Genomic DNA, 20,392 nt, shown 5'->3' on the forward strand with positions numbered 1-20,392 from the left:
AAGCTTCAGCTGAGAATCCGCGTATCAACAAATGGTTGATCGGACTCCCACGGCAAAAACAAGCGCAAGGAGATGCGCTGATGAGTCTTCCATTTGTTTCCAGCGTACAATTGCTCAGTCTTGACCACGGTGGTCTGGACGATGTGATCGTTTCCGTATGAGAATGTCACTGAAGACATGACCTCCGTGAAACATCTTGCGAGGGCACTGTCATGGTTATTTTGGTGTCTGTGCTTTCGGTTCGTGAAGACGCGCGGGCAAAATTTTCGTAATATTGTGCGGGTGGGGAGAGCTAGCGGAACAGCTTTCCTGGCCGCGGTTCTCGAAGGGAGGAATATCTTTTGAATGTAAGGCACAGCTATTCGCCTATACGTTGAACGCTTCATCGCAGCTTTCCCTCTCCGCGTTCCTCGTTTGAATTTTCGGGGAACCCGGCAACCAGTCGTCTACAATCCCTGTACAGATGTACAGGGATGTTCTGAAACCTATTGCGTCCGAGCGACATGCCACCATCAAGGAGTTGCAGAGGAATCACTGATATGAAACTAGGGCCTAGTGTGACGTCACGTCAGGGCCTAGCCTGTAAACGTCGGCATCGGATGCTCCCGTTCGTTTCGACGATGGCATGATCGTCTCCACAAAGTTTTTGTGTGCTTAGGCACGAGTCGGAAAAAGGAGTACCTTGCTGAACACCGCGAGAATATTTCTTGCACGTATTAATTACGGCAATATCGAAGTGATATTAAGAGGCTGAGAATATTATCAGGTCTTGTAATAACCACATAATAACCATGCATAGGTATCATAGTATATGTGGCAGCGCATTCGGAATGGATGCAGTGTCCCGTTCCCGATGAAAACGTTTTTCTAGGCAAAGTAGATTAGGGAGTATCTCCCACTGCCTCTCACAGTTACCGAAAATAAATGACGCAGTAGAAATTAGGAGGCGAAATTGCCAGACAACACATCGTTCAGGTATGTTGACATAAGGACATATGCCATAATCTCCTACGTAAGGATTCGTTTACAACTACTATTGTGATAGCACTATTCATTAAATATAATGGCACTTAATGCAGGCCTGACGAGGGAAGTTGGCATCCATCTAAAGCTAGCAAAGAGCGTGGGAAATAGTTTACATTTAAAGCACCAAGCGCCAGATATCGACTTGAAACAAAGCTTCATCTGATAGAGCAGTCTGATACACTATTAACCACAGCACGTATTCAGCGGACAGCAGCAGGAGTCAGCAGCAGACACACACCACGAGTGAAGTAAAAAAAGGGCTTTATTTGAACGCGCTCCGCAGCAACGTTGTTTGATATAATAGTGACGTTATCACACGTGACCACTCTAACCAGAGAAAATCTTCTTTTCTCGTCATTGGGAGTTTATTGTGACGGCACAGGAAGAGATAACGCCCACAATAATACATTCGTGAAATTCATTCTAATATTTCCGCTTCACTATACGTGTACGCTCCGAAGGGTCCTCGATTATACAGACACTATTTATTCCTTTTTAATGCTCCATTTCTGCCTTTACTGAATTGTGCTTCATGATGTGAAGTGTACTGAGAGAAGCTCTCTACCATTGTGAACATTATGACGTGAAGTTTGTTGGAAACATCGCCACGTTTTACCCAAGGTGGCAAGATCCCCACTGTTCCAATGACGTCGTGAGTTTCCTCTGACTTACCATATAGGCCAGGCCTTCATCCCTCGAGAAGCAATAGCAAGAAGGCCGCCGACTTAGCACCCGAACTTTGCTGACGAGGAGGTGAAATAAGGCGTAGTGGAAGCCTGCAACATTCACTGCCTGGGAAGAAGGCACACGGTTTAGAAAAGGCTTACCCGTCCGGCCTGCGGCGGGCAGGCCTAGACAGGACAGCTGGCGCCATGTCGAGCGATGACGTACCTTTTGTTGCATCTGTGTAACGCAAGCCTGCGAGAGACATCTACAAAACCAGCTTCTGTGGTGAAAACAAAAATAAAAACGCCCTGGTCATAATCGGCCCGAGCCCTATGCCACGTTTTCGGGGCCATCGTTTTACCCCCAAAAGAGCTCACAAGTAGTTTCTTTTTAATGATCACCTGAGATGTCCAAGAGGCTGGCAGTTGCTAAGGCGAGGGCGAGGTAATCGGCAACTCGGGGTGTGGAAGCACTGACAGAACGAATGAATTCTAAGAGTAGGAGCATCTTTATTAAGGCGGGTTGATTAAGCAAATTCCGCTGAACTCCTTGGTCAGTCTGCTGTAGGAATTTCGCCTAATACTTGACATGCATTGTCATGCCTGTAGCACCAAAACCAGGGTACAGTGGGGAGGCAGGGAGGGGGAGTCACTTAGAAGGCGTCAATTTTCCCGTAGTTGGTGTCAGCTTGTGAGTCACATTTATAGCTGCTCATTGAGTTGCATGCGGGGGGGATCCACAAGAAGGAAAAATTTGTCAGGCGAGGTGGCGCCGCAGCCCTTACATGTACGATTTCGTGCATTGCGCAGTGACTCGGCCAGGGGTGGCGCCAGGATTTTTAGACTAGAGGGGGGGGGGGGCACCCACAACAAGTGAGTTCTTTAAGGGGGCAGGGAGGCGGACAACTTACGAGTTGTGTTTTGACTACATTAACTGGGCCGAAGGCCTTCTAAACACGTCAGTGTGAATAAGCTATTCTAGCATCGTAGCTAGACATGACTTAAGATTTACCATATATACACAGCAGTGCTTCTTCTAAGAAAATGAAAACTTGTATAACACATGGTAAAGCATATAGATAAAGAAACAGTGTTAAATAAGGGAAAAAAAAAACAGGTACCCAACAGCAAAAAAATAACATCAGTTAACTGCATTGCTATATACCTTCAAAAGAGTATATTTCACAATAGGAGAGAACTAACACCTCTAAGCAAAGTGCATATCAACTCCAACTTTGGTAAAGACGCCATACATAACAAAAAAAATTAATAAACTCTTGTGCCGCCGACTGGTGATTCTAAAGCGGGGAATGGGAAAAAGAATAACAAGAACGTAGAGGGGAAAAGAATAACAGATAGAAGATAGGAGAGAACTGCAAAAACAGAGTACGCACTAGGTATCTCAGTCAGTGACACATTTGGTCATACAGTGCAACAGGTTTCACCAGCGCAAATAACAGCTCTCAGACTGCGCAATGTTCACTACACAAGCTAGGCCACCGATGTTACCTTGGACAGCACCTTACATGGAGTCTCTTTCAAAGCGATGACAGAATCAGAGGAAGGTTTCATCACAACCACAGATGCCAATGCCGGCGCTGTGACAGTACAAGACAAAACGCAGCCGGGGTTTATTCGATGGTCCAGCGGGTATTCTGATACCGGTATAGGTATCGGTCCTACGCCCGTGCCGCACAATTTCCTCGCAATAGCGCCGCAGAGATACGATGGGCTATCATTATACCGGTATACTAGTGCAGACACATACGTCGATAAATGTGCGCAGCATCAAACATGTCGACAACACGCTGAAGAGTTATCTTATTGACAAGAGATCTCTCGACCGCAAGCTGTCAGGGTTGGAGGTCGTAGGGAGGAACTTGGGAGGAACTAGGCGTGCATGATTTATTTACAGATATTTACATTAGAACAAAGCATATATTCGACAGTATAGCGTGACCCCCAAGTGGAGCACGCAAGACGAAGTGTACAGCATGCGAGCACGAAGCTCCAAACACACTGCTTGTCGAGCACGAGCACACGAGCACGATCACAGAGCACACTCTAGCAGCCGACAAACAGCTGCTTATAAACACTCCGCTCTCCCTAGATCCCTAGGTGAGGAAAAACGGCAGTTCACCACCAATTCGTAGCGTCCAACGTCAGCGTAGTTGACCCGGCTTTTTGTAGGAGGAGGTCTTACACACACACACGTACGCACTGGTTTCACTGCCCCCACCAAGGTGAGACAGGCTTCGCAGATCTCGGGGCTTACGTCATGAAAGGCGCGTGGGAACGTCCTATCTTGCTGCGAAGATAAGTCTTCAATCTTCGAAGGCACGAAAACGTGCGCTCGTAAGATGATGACGATGCCGGTATTGTCACGGCGATACCACCTATCTTGTGCAGTTCGTGGAAGGCCCAAGACAGTCACCATTTGCAGCGGTGTCTCTATCTTGCACTTCCTTTGGGCTTCGATGCGCTTAAGAAGTTTTGTTACCAGCTTGTACTTAACTTCAGCGGTTTCGATGTCGCTCGGCGAATGGCTTGAGTAAGGAGATGTCCATAAAATTCTCACTCCGTGGGTGGAGGGCGCTTGACTCCGCAGAGTACATCGTTATTCTCCGTGAACCGTCTAGCCAGCTCCGCAATCAGTTGGCCCAAAACGGATTGAAAAACTTTGACTCTGTATGTTCTCCTTTTATGTGGAGACTTTTCTTCAACGGGACGTTGTATATATACTGTTCTAAATGCAGTGGAAGGCACTCCATTCTCTGCTTTTCTTGTTCGTACACCCCGTTCTCCTCATAAACACTGCAGGTTTGCGCCCAGACAGTGTTAAATGCGTTCTGCTAATTTCTCATTTGGGAGAACTCGTCAATGAGTATGCATGCCATGAGGCATGCCTGACCAATATTGCCGTCTCTACTTTGGAATAGGTCCGAAAGAACCTTAAGGCGGCTGAGTACCTTGGTAGATAGGCTTAAATGGAAAGGAAACGATAAGTGTATTTGCACAAGCAGACCCCTAGCTTCCGTTGCCCGCCGGCTGTTTGTAGCGATGACTTCGGCAAGACATACAAGGATAGCAGGAAAGCTTTTCATCGCCGCTGTGCAAGCCGCTGTCTGGCAGGCCCATCCTGTATCGCTGAGACACTATAGCTATATCACTGGAAAAGACAACCTTTTCTGCACATCTACGTACAGAGAGTGAATTGCAGATCCACTCAGAAACACATAGCAGCATTCTAAAAGAGAGAAAAATTCCTCACCGGTTTTATCACCTTGCAAACCTCCACGATGACTAGATTGAGGCGATGGTTCATGCAGTTGACGCACACTGCCTGCGGCAACTCCTGCCTGAAGAATGCCTGGATGTCCCTCATGACACTCGCTCATGACACTCGCAACATCATATGTTTGAGCAATGTCACACCAATTCAACGTTTCCCTTACGTAGCCCAGGAGCGACCTTGCATCCAAATGTTTAGCGTTGCGGAATCCGAGAAATCGCTTAAACACAGCCCCACTTGCATAGTACCTTACAACTGATAATTGTTCCGTCTTGCTTAGGTCCTTGGTTTCATCGACAATAAGTGCGACGTGCTTGAAGCTTTTCATGTCTTCCTTGTTAATGTTAATAATGTTAATGTTAATAATGTTAATGTTAATAATGTTAATGTTAATACTTGTTAATGTGATGTGGCTGAGAATTTCGAGCATCTGGTCTTGTATCCAACGACGAACGTACTTCGCGTTTGCTGCTCCGTCATTCAATTTCTTTCTGACAATATCGTCATATTTGCCGAACAAGTTCTAGAGCTCAACAAGGTTTCCCTTGTTTTCACTTGTGGCACTTTCATCGCGGCCCCTCTGAGCGATTCGTTGAATGGCAATGAATGGCAAAACATCTACGACTATTGCTACATACAGGCGATTTTCCTCCACTTCCCTGAATTACGCGTCACTGAGATGTGTTGCAACTAACTTTCCCTGTCCTCCCGACTTGGACCCACGATGTCTGGAAAGACTTATGCGCGAGTGAGTTTTCGTGCTATCTGAAACCAGCATCTTTTTCTTTTTATTTAAGTTATTCTATCCACCATTGACAAATGCAGATTTCTCATTAGCCCCAGTAGGAAACACTCTGCAAGATTATGAACAAGGCCGCTGTATGGGAGCCGAGACGCCTTGGTTTCTTTTCTTTTAATGCTCTTGGTCAGCGTCCGTTTTACCCTTGTCTGCTCTGCAAGGGTAACAGAAAGCTGCCTCAGCCTGCGCGCTTTACTCCAACCAATGAAATAGGCGGTACCAGTCCGGATGGAAGCTTCTGCTCAGTTTGCCGTACTTCTTAGATGGAAATAGGTTCAGTATTGACTGTGCGGGTGACTCTGTATTAAATTCCGAGATGTCCAACTGGCCTGCATGGTCGACATGTAGGTGGCGAATTCGGTCGCGGAATAAGGTTCATCCCTCGCTGCACACGATGCGGAAAGCTCGTCGCACTCACTGTCCATTTGCACCGGCGAGTAAGGACAAGCGTCGTCAGAAGTGATGCTGTTCAGTCTCTTCAAGCGGAATCAAAACGGAGCGCTGAGCATGTTGTTGTTCACGAAGCATCTCCGAATCTCCCATGGTTGAAGCAGAAAGCTAGGTGTGGCCGCATTGTTGCTTGCCCCGCTTCCTTGCGTTCGAACAAAAGTCGGCAATAGACCTTTTCTGCGACATCCTAAGGCAACCCAAAAGTCCTGTGGCGTCGACCACACGTTGGAGCCTCTCCCGGTGGCGAGATGGGCTGGCGTTTCCTACCGCGACCCGAACACTGCTTGCGAACGAGCAGACGAACTGGCTGAAGTGGTTGGTGCCACTGCTGCAGTGAACAACAAGACTAGAAGGGGCCAGTGCAATGAGCGGAACGGCAGCGCCGCCATGCGAATTGTGCGCCCAGGGGCGATCGTAGCTGCGTCGCTGTCATCGCTCACTCCTGAAGCTCCTCTTACATCTCAATACGAAAAAGAGCATTTCTGAGACGTTACAAAGAGGCAAGCCACTGCACTCATCACCCGCCACGCTGATGACACGGGAAGGCAACGAAACGTTATTACTATTACTATTACTATATATTACTATATATATCACTATTACGCTATTACTATTACTATACTAAACACAATGCAAATATGTCAAGCGTAGAACTTACGAAGGGCGTGCAGAAAAAGAGCTGCATTAATTAAAGCACACCGCAGGGTCTAGGCGACGCCACAGGAGCGTCGGTACATCAAATCAACAATTCAGTGCCTGCCGCGGTAGCTTTCCGGCAATGTCACATTTCGAGATCGCGGATTTGATCCCGACCGCAGCAGCCGCATTTCGACGGGGCCGGAATAAAAAAAACACCATAATTCGATTAGAGTTTAATACTTCTGCCACTATGCAATGTGCCATGTGAAGCTATGACAATAGCCAACCCTGTCAGACGTTATAAAATTAGGCGCACAACAATGCCTCAACTCAAACATCTCTCCCTCTGTATGTTCTCTGTACTACACAGGCAAACAGAAGGGGTGCACGCAAGGTAACGTTTAACGTACACTCAGCGCTATCGCGTTGGACTGACCGTTGAATCAACGGAACATTCTCCGTCAACATCAGCGCTAATTATCGTCAATCAAAGCAAACAGCACAGAAAGCTTCGCGTGCATCAATTCCCACAGTGCGTGGGATCTGCATAATTTTTCCTTCATTCCTACTACCGGATGTACTCGTCGATGGACTTGGTGGATTCCTGACCCAAACGCCGCTTCGAGCCGCAACTCTGCCAAGTGCGTGAGCATTCGGCGCGTGTCATTAACGACAGGCGGAGCGGATGGCTGACTAAGTGGTGGCTAGGGTGGTTGCTTGAGCTAGTTGGTAATTCCTGATCAACTAGCTCAATTCAGTGGTGGCGTCCTGCAAGGGTTGGCGGCTTACCGGGTCTTCTTGAGAGTGGGCAGCCTTGTCCCGACGGTTTTCTGTGAGAAAAGCTGCGGCTTAGAAGGGTCATGACCTCTCAACTCGTTTGACCCCGTTGGCGATATTGTGGCGTAGGCTACTACATCCGAGGCGCGAACTTGCCAGGTTCACGCTAGCAGACCAAACAACGAAGAAATGTAGCCCGCTTTTAAATCTATTTAGAACTGTTGGAACCATTTTTATCTCATTGCGGCAGTTCGCGTTGTATTTCAAGCGCCTATTCTATCACAAGCGCGAGGGACATTGCTTCTGATCAGAAATGTTCTCTAATAAATTGTTATGCTTAAGCAAGGCCGTTCTTTGTAAGCGGCGCTGCTCTCATACATCTGCCTCCAAATTATAAGACATCACAATTGACATTTTATTTCATACCGCCTACCTTGAATCAGTTTTTCGGTGCTCTCGGGGAGGGCTGCCAGGGGGGGGAGGGCGAGAGGAAACTTTTGGGGGGCGGCCGCGCCCCCCCCCCTCTGTGCCTCCCCCTGGCGCCGCCCCTGGAGGGGGCAATGATGATGTGTCTTGACCTACATCCCCACGGCTAATGTGCAGGTACGGTTCGTTCGTCAGTGCGTTCGCGCGTGTCACCGCCTGGCGGCACAGATCCCACAAGGCGGAGTTTACGAAGACGCACGAGAGCTGCTGCCGGCGCTCAGCCGACAATGTGACACTCGCTGCCATAAATTCAGCCAGCGCCATCGAGGCGTCCGCGATTCTCTACCAGAAAGCCAGGTGGAGCCATGGTACGTGCTCCCATTTGCTTTCCTAGGATCTCTAGATAGCGGTTCCGTCGTCCAGGGCAGTTACAGCTACAGCTACTATATCTAAAGCTAAGGCATGAGCAATAAAGTGACTGTATGAGCGAGCGCATTGAGGTACCCTATCTAAAATCGGTAGTGCTTCACGCATGCGTTACAGTGGCTTTTGCGAAGTAGCGTAATAGAGCGAACGCTTGGTGTGCGCCACCTTTCCCTTACCTTTTGCTCACTTTACAACCATCGCACGGGCATCAAGAATTGTTCGCCGGAAGTTCCGTGTCATTTCCTGCACCGTTGTCCTTGATTACGAGGCCAGTGACAGCTAGTGGTTGTTAAGAGCGCAAGTGGCGGTGTCTAACACGACCTTGGTTGGTGCAAAGCGCGGAGGTGAGTTCGGCTATATTATGAAAGGACAGTTAGAGAGGAGGAGTTGTCAAGTTGCACCAAAATTCTTATGAGGCTTCGCGGAAAGTGCCATCACGGCTATTCACCTTGTTTCCTTCGCCAAGGTCACACCATTATATTTTCTGCAGTTTCCGCTTCCAAGATTTCCGCCTCCACTTAGAAGGCCATGAAGGTATTCTGCGTCCTTTGTTGAGTGAGGTATTATTTAATATGGCTGTATAACAATATTGCTAAGTTCTTGCGCAGTGCTCATGATGCCGCACGAACAAAGGCGCATTATATTCTTATCCATCAATAACAGGAGTGCAGAGGGACGTCGTCTGCCAGCATTCTTTACTGTACCTATCACGTACAGGGCTACCTGTCCAGCCTTTGGCTCCGGAGCTTCAGCAGGTCATACGGACTCAATTTGCCGAGGTCTTGCCACCTATGCCCAACAACCTGCCATCACTGCGCCACTTTCTTACGCTACGGTCATGGGTTGGTCGGCGCCACAGTCATTTCCCTGTGCTCAACCTGCATTGGCAACCCATTCTTTCCTGTCGGCCATGAACATGGTCCCTTTTACAGCCGCCAAGATGGCTGGTGGTCGCCTGACCAAAGGTCGATCTGCTTCGCTGGTGATATCTCTGCACATATTACCCGCCACTGTTGCTCATGCCCTCCGTCTACCTGTGACAAGATGGGCACGCTTGTGTTCCCGCACGGCATCCAGCTGTAATACTTTCTCATCCATCACCAACCGTAGTTCGCCGTCTCCGCGGCGGCGCTCGCTGCCACTCATGCGTCACAGGCTTTCCAGAGAAAATGGAAGCTGACTGCTGCAGTTACGAAGGCAAGAACTGGAGGCGAGTCGAACTGTCCAATGCCTCCATATTTTGGCCCGCACAATGTTGTCAACGTGAATGTTGGAGGAATCAGCGCTAGCACTTGTTGACGCAGGGGCCGCCATTTCTGTAATCTGTAAAAAAAAGGTATGTTACCAGATTAAAAAATATTGACTTCGCCATTTTCAGGACTAGCATTCGACACTGCCAACTTGCAGTACATTTCGCCTTCGGCTATGTGCACGGCGCGTCTTGTCATCCAAGATGTACTTTAGTGATCGAGTGTTTAGTGTTGCCCTCATGCTTCCACGACATTATCTTCGGGTTGGACTTCCTCTCGCGTCATTGTGCCATCCTAGACTGCTCGTTGGGAAGGGGTGCTTACACCGCCGTGTGGATCTCTTTCAGTGGACTCACTTCCCGACGTACACAAATTTATTGCTGCGGCCACTCATGTAACTCCAAAAACATGGACTCTTGTGGCGCTGGACAAACAGGACGGTTCTGTCCTGCTTGTGCCGTCATACTTTCCCGCCACCGCGCCAGACGACTATCGTTCGCCGTACTCGCCGTTAAAGCTGGCTCCGCAACGCTGTTTGTTTCCAACGCGCACACGTGCCCTCTAATTAATGGAGAATGTTCGGGTCATGTCCAAATAATTGACTTTCTACGCCCCCTGGATTTTTCTGATGACAATTCCTGGCCTAACTGAATGTCATGACCTCATCCTTTCATAATTATGCAGCTCCAGACCGTTTCCGACGTTGCCAACCCACCGAAGTGAAGTTCTGGAGCTTCCTTAGAACTGCAGCTCTTTCTATTGCGCCCAGCAGTCTTTGAGTCGCACGAAGATGGCCACGCACCACATAGACGCAAATTCTCCCGTGCCTATACGCCAGTTACCATATGGACTTCCGGCGGCAGAACTGCGCATTGTCAACGGACAGATCGACATCATAGGCGCCGACTACGGGGGGGGGGGGGGGAGGAGGAGGGGGGCTTCGGGGCGCGAGCCCCCTTTGGACTTTTTCCGGGGCGAGGGGGGGGGGGGACAGAGCTCCCCTCCCTGGGCGATGCCGAAGCCCTCTCCCCCTCCCGTGCACACACCTAAAGTGCCATTACCAGAGCTTTGTCACCCACATCATTCGGGATTTCCTTTGAATTTCCTCGACCTTATCACTTCAAATTTTACTGCGGCTAATGGCTTACTGCATCATTCTTAACGCGGGCGTGCATGGTCTTTAATTCATACTTTCGCTTTATTTCTGCGAATTCTGACAATAGGAGGACACGGGCATTAGAAGCACTAGCGGCGGCTGCCGCATCCATATTTTTCTCTTCAACATTGTTTTAAATTTGCACTGTAAACACCATGCACATAAACAATATATTTAGATCTACACACAAGACAAAGTTTATTACATTTGTGACAGAGAAAGAGGTAGCTAATTAAGAATTATTTCTGAAGGTATGGATAGCCTACGCCTAAAGAATTAATTTGTTGTTGTATGTTCTCCTCACTTCAAATTGCTTTGCGTGCCTTTTTCACCCTGGAAATAACCTATAGACTTCAGTTACCTCCTCGGCAGAGTCTTATCAATGCCGTGTGAAATGCACATGAATGTTGTCTGTCTCAGTATTGCTTCTTCTCTTTCCAGTAAGCAATGCTAACGACTCATAAAAAACATTTCTAATAACTTAGAACATTTGTTAGGAATGGAAACATCGTCACTTGCATGCAAAGGTCATAACTATATAGAGGGTGTCTTAATCAACTTTACTGCACAAATATTTAAACAGAAAAGCAATGCGTTACTTGAAGAAAACCTAGCGCATATTGTTTACAATACAGTGGAGTAGGCGCCAGTAATTTTTTCGTTACTGAGATTTAATTAAGTAACTGTAATTAATTACCTAACTCGAGACGTACTATTGTAATTATCAAAGTGTCAAGGAGGTATTTCTAAGCACAGCCAAGGGACATTTAACTGCGGTATTCTCAGCGACGTACTAATTGCGTACTAATTTTTTTCCGACTGATAAATAAACCCCACGAAAAATGAAAAATACCACGAGTTATCCAGAACAAAATAAAGGAAATAAAGAAAAACATCGTGATCAAGTTAGTTACTTATCTGCCTTGAACCGGGCGAAATAACACGTGGCGTTTGGCGTTAGTTGGAAACAAGTTGTGATTGCTGTTGTCTTAGCGTAGATAAAGTGCACGGCTGTTTTTTTTTTTATCTGCCACAAGGCCTATCACCACAAAAGCGAATTCACGTCAGTGCAAAGGTTTAAAGCTGCGTTTTGTTTCGTCCGAGTCACCATGCCTTTTTCTAATGAGTAGAACTTAGGCTTGATCCTTGCCTTGGGAGCTGCAAATGGCAACAAGAGGAAATCATTCATGGAAGTGCGGCGGTAGACCAAACGCATCGACTATCATCAGAAATTATGAAAACCTGAGACAAACTGCCAGCTCCAAGAAACAGCGATGGAGGACTCCATCTTTGACTCCTAGCCTACGCACGGATGTTCTAGCATTTATGGTCTCAAACCCTCAGGCGGGCGTGTGGGACGTGGCCGCCCAGGTACGAATTTCCAGTCATCAGTTTGGAGGATTCTAAACGACGGCTTTTCACCCGTACCACCTCAACCAGTACCAAGGCTTGGAAGATAGGGACCTGCAGAAACGTCCAGGTTTCTTGAATTGGGTCTCACATAAGCCGATGCGTCAGCAGACTTTTTCGGCATTGTCATGTGCACAGATGAAGCCAATTTTCGCAGGAACGCCTAGGTCAATTTGCATAATGCACGCCATTGGAGGGACTCCGATCCACACTGGGTAAAGCGCAATCGGCACCAGTACGAGTGGTCGCTCAATGTGTGGTTCGGAATTTACGCCGGTGCTATAGTCGGTACCATCTTAGATCACACACTGACGGCGGAGAGCGCTACGTGAAGGAGTATTGGATGAGCTTCTCAGCGAAGACCCGCTGTCACATCTTCCACTTCTGTGGTATAAGCAAGGTGGAGCACCAGCGCGCAGCAGCAGCCGAACAGGAAACTCGTTGAATGCGATTTTTTCTGCGCGATAGATTGGAAGGCACGGGCCAGTAAATTGGTTCGCTATGTCACCTGAACTCTCTCCACTACATTTCTTTCTTTGGGATTATGTCAAAGATCGAGCTTAGATGATCGAGGCGGACGTCATATTAGTTCAAGGCGAGGATAACGGATGTCTGCCGTAGAATTCGAGCGTAGGTCATCAAGAAGGCCACTGAAGATGTGATAAAACGGACTCAGTACTGCGTAGCTTCAGAAGAAGGCCTATTCGAACACGTCCTCTAGGCAGCCGCTGGTGTTCAACGGGGCTTATTAGTTCATAGATAATAAAATAATAAGGCCACACTGAAATCTTATGTTTCTTTATCTTTTTTTGGGCTGGCATCCTGTTTGCGAATTCGGCTCACTTAGAAGTGGTACATTTTCCTTCTTGAACGAATCGATTTTGCCTTTTCACTACACGTGTTTTCACTTCTCGGTCTGTTTGTATTGTTTTACTTTTTCCCACAAACCTGTTGTTGCAGAATGCATACACTTTCATGAATTTGTCTTTGGTCTGAAGTAAGTTTCTTGCGCGAAATATAGCTGCGTGCAAACCCTGTCGATGGGGTGCTAGCGGAGCCGGGATTTCGAAACGTTCCATGCTTATTCCATTGCTTCTGGCGTATTGTGCTTGGCCAGAGCGGCGCTTCCGCCGCATTATCAAGAGGCTTCTGTTATCAATGTGCTTAATTGGCCTTGAGAGACGGATAATAGGTGCGCCATGGAAATAAGAGGAAGGAATAGCTGTGAAACACGAAACCTGCTGTTAATGCTTCTTCCCTACCATATTCAAGGTGATGCGCTGTCTCTTCGGGTTCGCGACGGGCAATGCAATTGCTTTCAATCAGCTTATTTGAGGGCGCTGCTTTATGATACCGGATAAGTCACGTGATATTTTTCATATTTCGTGGGGTTTCTTTACCAGTCGAAAAAAATTAGTATGCAATTAGTGTACCGCTGAAAACACCGCAGTTAGATGTAATTTTGGGTGCCTACAAATGCCTCATTGACACTTTGAAAATTAGGACAGCACTTCTCCACTTAGATAATTAAATTCAATTACCGAATTGAATTTCAGTAACGAAATAATTACTGGCGGCTACTCCACTGTACTGGAAACAATAGGCCCTAGGTTTTCTTAGAGTAACACAAATACTCTTTTTAAAGTCTTAGTACATGGTAGTTTGGGAGCACTATAATTCACTCAGTAGCCGAAATGAGGCCCAGCCGGATTCACTTGAAATAAGAATCAACAGCAGTCATGCGCAGCGGCCCTTATACTCTGACTCACAGAAAAAAAACGAGAGTGAGGGAGAGAAAGAGAGAGACCGCAGTTTCGCCGGAAAGGCGAAGCAGTATTCGTAATAGCCAAGTATGGGACAATTAAACGAATGAAGAATACACCACTCAGAGGACTTAGGCTTTGAAATAGAACTGTCTCCTACTATGAGGTGTTGTGTATACTCATATGACGCTGTCACTTCAGCGCTCAATTCTTCGAGAACACACAGTTACTCCAAATGCTAGAAATGTTGCGTGTACACACACACACACACACACACACACACACACACACACACACACATATATATATATATATATATATATATATATATATATATATATATATATATCCATGTTTATCTTTATCAGGTGACCATGTTTCACCACCTAACAAATGTTATCGCACAGCGCAGGACGCGCCTGCACGGATAGGAGGTTCCTGGAATGTTGTCGATGGTTCCATCCGCTGTCTGTCACAGAACCTTGTGTAATCTTATTGCATGTATGCGCGACGCGAATAGCGGAGAACATTGTGGAAGACACGCGGGTCCCAGCGATGGCTCTGGAACATTCGACGACTGATGTATAAAAGCCGACGCGCTTGTCCCACTGATCGGATTTCGACGATCGCCGACTATGTTCGCCGTTGTCACCGTTCTTTCAATGTAGCATGTTTTTGTGGGCACAGGTTCGCCCAATAAAATGCTAGTTTCGTTAATCAGTTTTGCTGCCTTCTTCACCGTCACTACCACGTGCCATCTGGTGGAGGTGCTTTACGTTCATGTACCGGACGCACCCGACAAGCCGTGATCCAAGCCCGGACCGCAAAGAAAACACCACCGTCGTCCCGGAACATCGAGCAAGCCGCCGGCTACAGCTGCTGGCCCCGGAACACAAACTTGAACCAGAGATGACCAAGAAGATCGTGGCCAAGATAGCCCCAATGGCAGCTGCAGTGTCCCCAATAGTTCTGCAGCAGCCCAGAGAGCCACCAACGTTCTGCGGTTCCACATTCGAGGGCCCGGAAAGCTGGCTGAAGGCCCCTGAGAGAGTCACTACGTTTAACAGCTAGAACAGCGACGACGAGATGCGACATGTCTATTTCGCCTTCGAAGATGCCGCCAGGACGTGGTTTGAGAATCCAGAAGCCACCGTAACGACGTGGGACCGGTTTCGAAGTGGCTTCCTGCAAACATTCGCAAGCGTCGTGCGTAAAGAGCGTGCCCAAGCGGTACTAGAAACCCGAGTACAGCTTCCCAATGAGACCATAGTGATCTCCACGGAGGAGATGGCCCGTCTTTTCCGGCACGCCGACCCGGAAATGTTGGAGGAGAAAAAAGTCCGCCTCCTTATGCGGGGCGTCAAGCAAGAACTCTTCGCCGGACTGATTCGCAACCCGCCCAAGACCGTCGCTCAGTTTTGTACAGAGACATCAACAATCGAGAAAGCTCTGGAAATGCGCACTTGGCAGTACTCCCGAGAAGTGCTCACGCAGCAGTGCGCCATCCAAGGACTGGGTTCCAGCGACCTTCAAGAGACCATCAGGGCCATTGTGCGCGAAGACCTGCGCAACATCTTGCCTTCGACGCAGCCTCAAATGGCTTCGATCGCTGACATCGTGAAAGAAGAGGTTCAGCGATCGCTTGGAGTTCCTGAGGTGCAACCACAATTACCGCAGCCCCAGCCGGAAGCGATGACCTACACCGCTGTCGCACGCCGTCAAAGTCCCCCTCAGCGGCCGCGCCAGAGCCCTCTAACGCCGCAATTCTGTCGTCTACTGCCGCCGTCGCCAGCTCGCCCACCCGTCGCCCAGCGCAGCTACGCGAGGAAGACAGACATTTGGCGAGCCCCCGATCACCGCCCACTCTGCTATCGCTGCAGGGAAGCCGGACATGTTTACCGCCGATGCCCATACCGCGAAATGGGACTACGAGGGCTCGCCGTCAGCACTCCGCGCCCGCACCAAGATGAACGCCCTCGCGATATCGCTGACTACCTCGCCGCTACTCAATGGAGCTCTCAGTTCGCCGTCACCAGGCCGCTACTTGTCGCCGCAGTGCCGACCATACACTGGCCCAGCCCGAGGCCGGTCTGCGAGCCCTTATCAGGAAAACTAAAAGCAGCAACCGATGGAGGTGCGGTTGCTGTTCGTCGAACTGACGAAGATCCTCCGCCGCCGACGAGGACACCAAAAGAACTATCTCTACGACATAACAACGACACGCCGCCGTCCCGACGAAGTCTGGAAGCAAAGAATACGCCGACGAAAGACGACCTGACGACGCCATGTACCAGCCACAGGTCAGCGCGACGCAGCCGTGATCCGACGCCAAAACCTAACTGCAACGCAAGAGAAAGAACCACCGACCTTAACGTTCTTATCGACGGCCACGCAGTCACCGCCTTAGTAGACACAGGAGACGATTACTCAGTCATGAGTAGACCCATCGCCGCCCAGTTGAAGAAAGTTAGGACTGCATGGGAAGGCCCGTCAATTGGGACCGCTGCAGGACACCTCATCACGCCGACTGGAATCCGCACGGCAATAATTGCCGTTCATGACCGGACTTACCCTGACACCTTCGTTATCCTCCAAAAGTGTTCACGAGACGTCATTCTCGGCATGTACTTCCTGAACCAACACGGCGCAATAATAGAGCTGAAGTCGAAGTCGATAACGCTGTAGGAAAATGGAGCGACACCGCCGGAGGGCTCTCGTAGTCACCATGCATTGAGCGTGCTAGAAAGTCAAATCAGCATCCCGCCTCGTTTCAGCATTGTCATTTCCGTCGGCACCAAAACACCTGCTGGCATAGAAGGCGTCATAGAGGGTAACCAACGTTTGCTGCTCGACCGTGAAATGTGCGTCGCAAGACGGATCGCTCGACGGCACGGAGGAAAAACGAAAGTGTTGCTGACAAACTTCAGCCAGGAGTTCAAGCACATCAACAAGTGTACGACGATCGCGTACATCGAGGAAATTCTGGAAAGCAGCAATGCGTTTGTCCTCTCGGATTCTGCCGCATCTACACCGACGACCATAGCTCCCGAACCAGACTTCGACATAAATCCAAGTCTCCCCATGAGTAAGCAGCAACAGCTCAGAAGTCTGCTCCGACGATACAAAGACTGCTTTTCGACGTCATCGAGGATTCCACAAACACCAGTCGCAAAGCATCGCATAATCACCGAAGAGGGCGCTCGGCCACTCCACCAGAACCCTTACCGAGTTTCGACGCGAGAACGAGAAGCTATAAGAGAACAAGTTGACGAAATGCTGCGGGGCGACATCATCCAGCCGTCGAAAAGCCGGTGGGCTAGTAATACTCGCCAACTCACAAAGGTGACAAACTACTACTGCGACGCAGCGATGATCAATACGTGGAACTGCGGACGTGACGGTATGCGCGAACGGCGACTTATGATCCTGCTAGAGCTATATGTGACAGCGCGTGGATATGCCTCGTGCTTTGCAAAATTTCAGACGTGCGTTATCTGGGACACATGGTTACGCTATACTGAAGCAATCTTGGCAAAGCCACGGAGCTGGCCATCGTCAAACTTGTCTAATAGCAGCCTCTAAACAGCACCTCAACAGAGGAATCGTACGCCTGAGGGTTAGCGGCTGTGGCGTAAGGCCCAGCGCGTCGCCTGCGAGATTTTTCAGCGCGCCGCGAATAGTTTCACACAATTACTAGAGGGAACTGTGGCGCCAGAACTGTGGCATTGGAGCTGCAAGCGGGACGGTGCAGCAAGCGTGGGAATGAGGGGTACAGTGCATGGCTTTGCCTGAACTTCGATTTTCTGGCTTTAAGCGGCTTTGTGACATTGCATCGGGATAATTTTTTAAGAAAGTATTGCGCTATAAATAATGAAACAAACATTGCTAAAGCTAAACAGAATCACCATGTTCAAACCATTACGCCACGGAGTGTAGCCAGTGCAAATAGCAGAGGTTATGCTGAATTGTAGTGTCTTATTAGCTTCTACATAAAGATAATGTTAGATTCCTTTGAAATTTAAGCCAATGAAGAAAGATAAAGGGTGATGTACGAAGCCACAAGAACGTCTTTATCCAGAAGTATGAAGGTTAGACAAATCCGCGTACTAATCATCCCCATGGTGGCTGAACGATTGCAGCTCCAGTGTTCCCTCTACTAGTAATTGTAGGAAACTCTATGGCGCCGCAGCCATGACTCTTGAAGGCCATGCTGAGGAGCGGCGCAACGCGCCAGGTCAATGCATAACTTCGGGCGAGCGATATCGGCGGTGTTTCTTTTTATGCATTAATGTTAGCCCTTTCGAAGTGGAAAAAAGTGTGTGTATAGAGTGCACGAGATGAATATAGTGTATAGTGCGTCGCTCCTCGAACGAAGACGTCGGTGAGTGGTAAACGCGGTTGAAGTCGTGCATCCGAGACGTCAGAACGGTGCGATGTAGCGCGAACGCATTTTTCTCGCATTTACCGCTAATCGCAACTGAATTGCTTTTTTTTTGCTTAGTTTCAGTATAAAGTTTTGCGAGCGTTCTTTTTGCTGTTGTTCTCCAAGAACGTCGTCCCCTTTATATCTACCTGACCTTGGAAACGGGCCTTCCTGCAGTCTAAACGTTCGAGCACAGAGGTGCCCAGCATAGACCTGCAATGCACTTTTGCGAGGGCCTGTAAATGGCTATATATATATATATATATATATATATATAAAATATGCAACGCACTGCTTGCTCCGCAGGTGAGGGCGACGAAGCGTCGCTTCCGGGCCTGGCGCACATGTCGCCGCTGCAGCTGTTCTTCGTGTCCGGCTGCTACATCTACTGCAAGCGACACACGGATCGCATCCCCTGCAACGCCGCGCTTCGATGGAGCGCCGAATTCCGCGAGGCGTTCCAGTGCCCGCCGGACAGTCCCATGCTGGCCAACGAGACCTGCCCCGTGTTCAGCTCCTCGGGAAGCCGACCCGACGCGCGTTCTACGGAACGCGCGTGAAGCTATTCTATGCGGACATCTGCGCAGGCGCTGTCGGATACCTCAGCTGTGCGACAATGCTGTTAATCGATTCGCCTCGGCTTACTATATATCTCGTGCGCCAACTAGCGATTACGCAAGCTTGCGCTATGGCTTCGCTATAGTGCTGCGATCTTTCCATTGTCCGATGTTCTTGTTTTATAGTTATCTGTGTGCCCCCCCCCCTTCATTCTGTGACTCTTGAACTCTTGTACCCGTTTGTTTACCTTAGCAGCTTTCTTTCTTTTTTATTTCAATTTTGCCCATGTCGTTTTCTTACGCTTCGAGTATTGACTGCCGTACGGAAGAACCGGGATGAACATGAACGAGCTTCTTTTTTTAACACTTTGGTGCCATCTTGAGGCTGCACCGTTTAATTTACCTGAATTTTTAGAGTACTTTCACTTGAAAAATTTTTTTTGTCGTCTGATGAGACTATTCGTCTTCCAAACTGCAAATTATAAATGGATAATAACGACTATTTCTCATTTCTTAGCGTTTGTTCGTCACGTTCGCCTTTTCCCCCTGTTAACATGCCAGCCCATGAGGCATATAGAGCTGGGTTCTGGGTTCCTGTGTTTATCAAATCTGTTAGTACACAAGGCATAGATACTGACTGATTAATTTGTTGGTTGGTTGACTGATTGTCTAATCATGTGCTCAATCATGCTCAACGGCTTCTTTGCCTTCTTTCTGTTGTGCTGTCTTCACTGCTTTGAAGCATGTGTAACGAAGAAGAGTGGCCAGCCTGCGCCGCAGCACCATCGCTACCGGTATGAGCTCGTGGTTGAGGAGTCGGAAAATGCTGTCGGTCGGGTAGCGGCATAGGAGGAAGATGCTGTCGGTCGTGAAGCGGCATAGATGGCTGCAAAAATGTTGGCGGTCGATGCATAGAGTGCGGCAAGAGCGTTTGTGGACGAGATCGGGAAACTGCTTCAGCGTAAGTGAGAGGTGCAGTGACTGGTGTCTGTTCAGCGGCTGGAGGAGCGGCTTGATATACTTTCTCTTGAATGAAGTCGCGGATCATAGGAGGCGAAGCGCGTGGTGGTTCAGGGACAGAAGATATCAAAGATAGCTGGCGGGCGACCTCTGAGCGAACGAATTCCTGAATTTTTATGAACAGATCAGCATGGTTGTCGTCGACTCCAAGGGTTGACAGAGAGTCGGCGGGCGGAGTGGGACATCGGGTGTGAAGCCTATGCCTGCGCAACTCGTCGTAACTCTGGCACAATTCTATCACTTCAGCGACGGTGTGAAGACTCTTCGATAATAACATTTGGAACGCGTCGTCCTGAACACCCTTCATTATATG

General features: G+C 48.7%; 1 protein-coding gene and 1 pseudogene across 3 annotated transcripts in view; one reads left to right on the forward strand and one right to left on the reverse strand.

Annotated features, from left to right (window-relative positions):
- LOC142587611 (uncharacterized) overlaps positions 1-19,878 on the forward strand; it is an 88,802-nt gene extending 68,924 nt beyond the window's left edge. For all 3 annotated transcript variants that reach the window (XM_075698750.1, XM_075698751.1, XM_075698752.1), the window contains 2 exons: positions 8,252-8,442; positions 18,809-19,878. In XM_075698750.1, coding sequence (XP_075554865.1) covers positions 8,252-8,442; positions 18,809-19,062 — 445 coding nt within the window. In that variant the 3' untranslated portion in view covers positions 19,063-19,878. The remainder of the gene's footprint in view (positions 1-8,251; positions 8,443-18,808) is intronic.
- LOC142588250 (uncharacterized) lies at positions 3,443-6,207 on the reverse strand (annotated as a pseudogene).
- Positions 19,879-20,392: the final 514 nt, after the last annotated feature.

The sequence above is a fragment of the Dermacentor variabilis genome, chromosome 7 (assembly GCF_050947875.1).
Source record: "Dermacentor variabilis isolate Ectoservices chromosome 7, ASM5094787v1, whole genome shotgun sequence".
Taxonomy (NCBI): Eukaryota; Metazoa; Arthropoda; class Arachnida; order Ixodida; family Ixodidae; genus Dermacentor; species Dermacentor variabilis.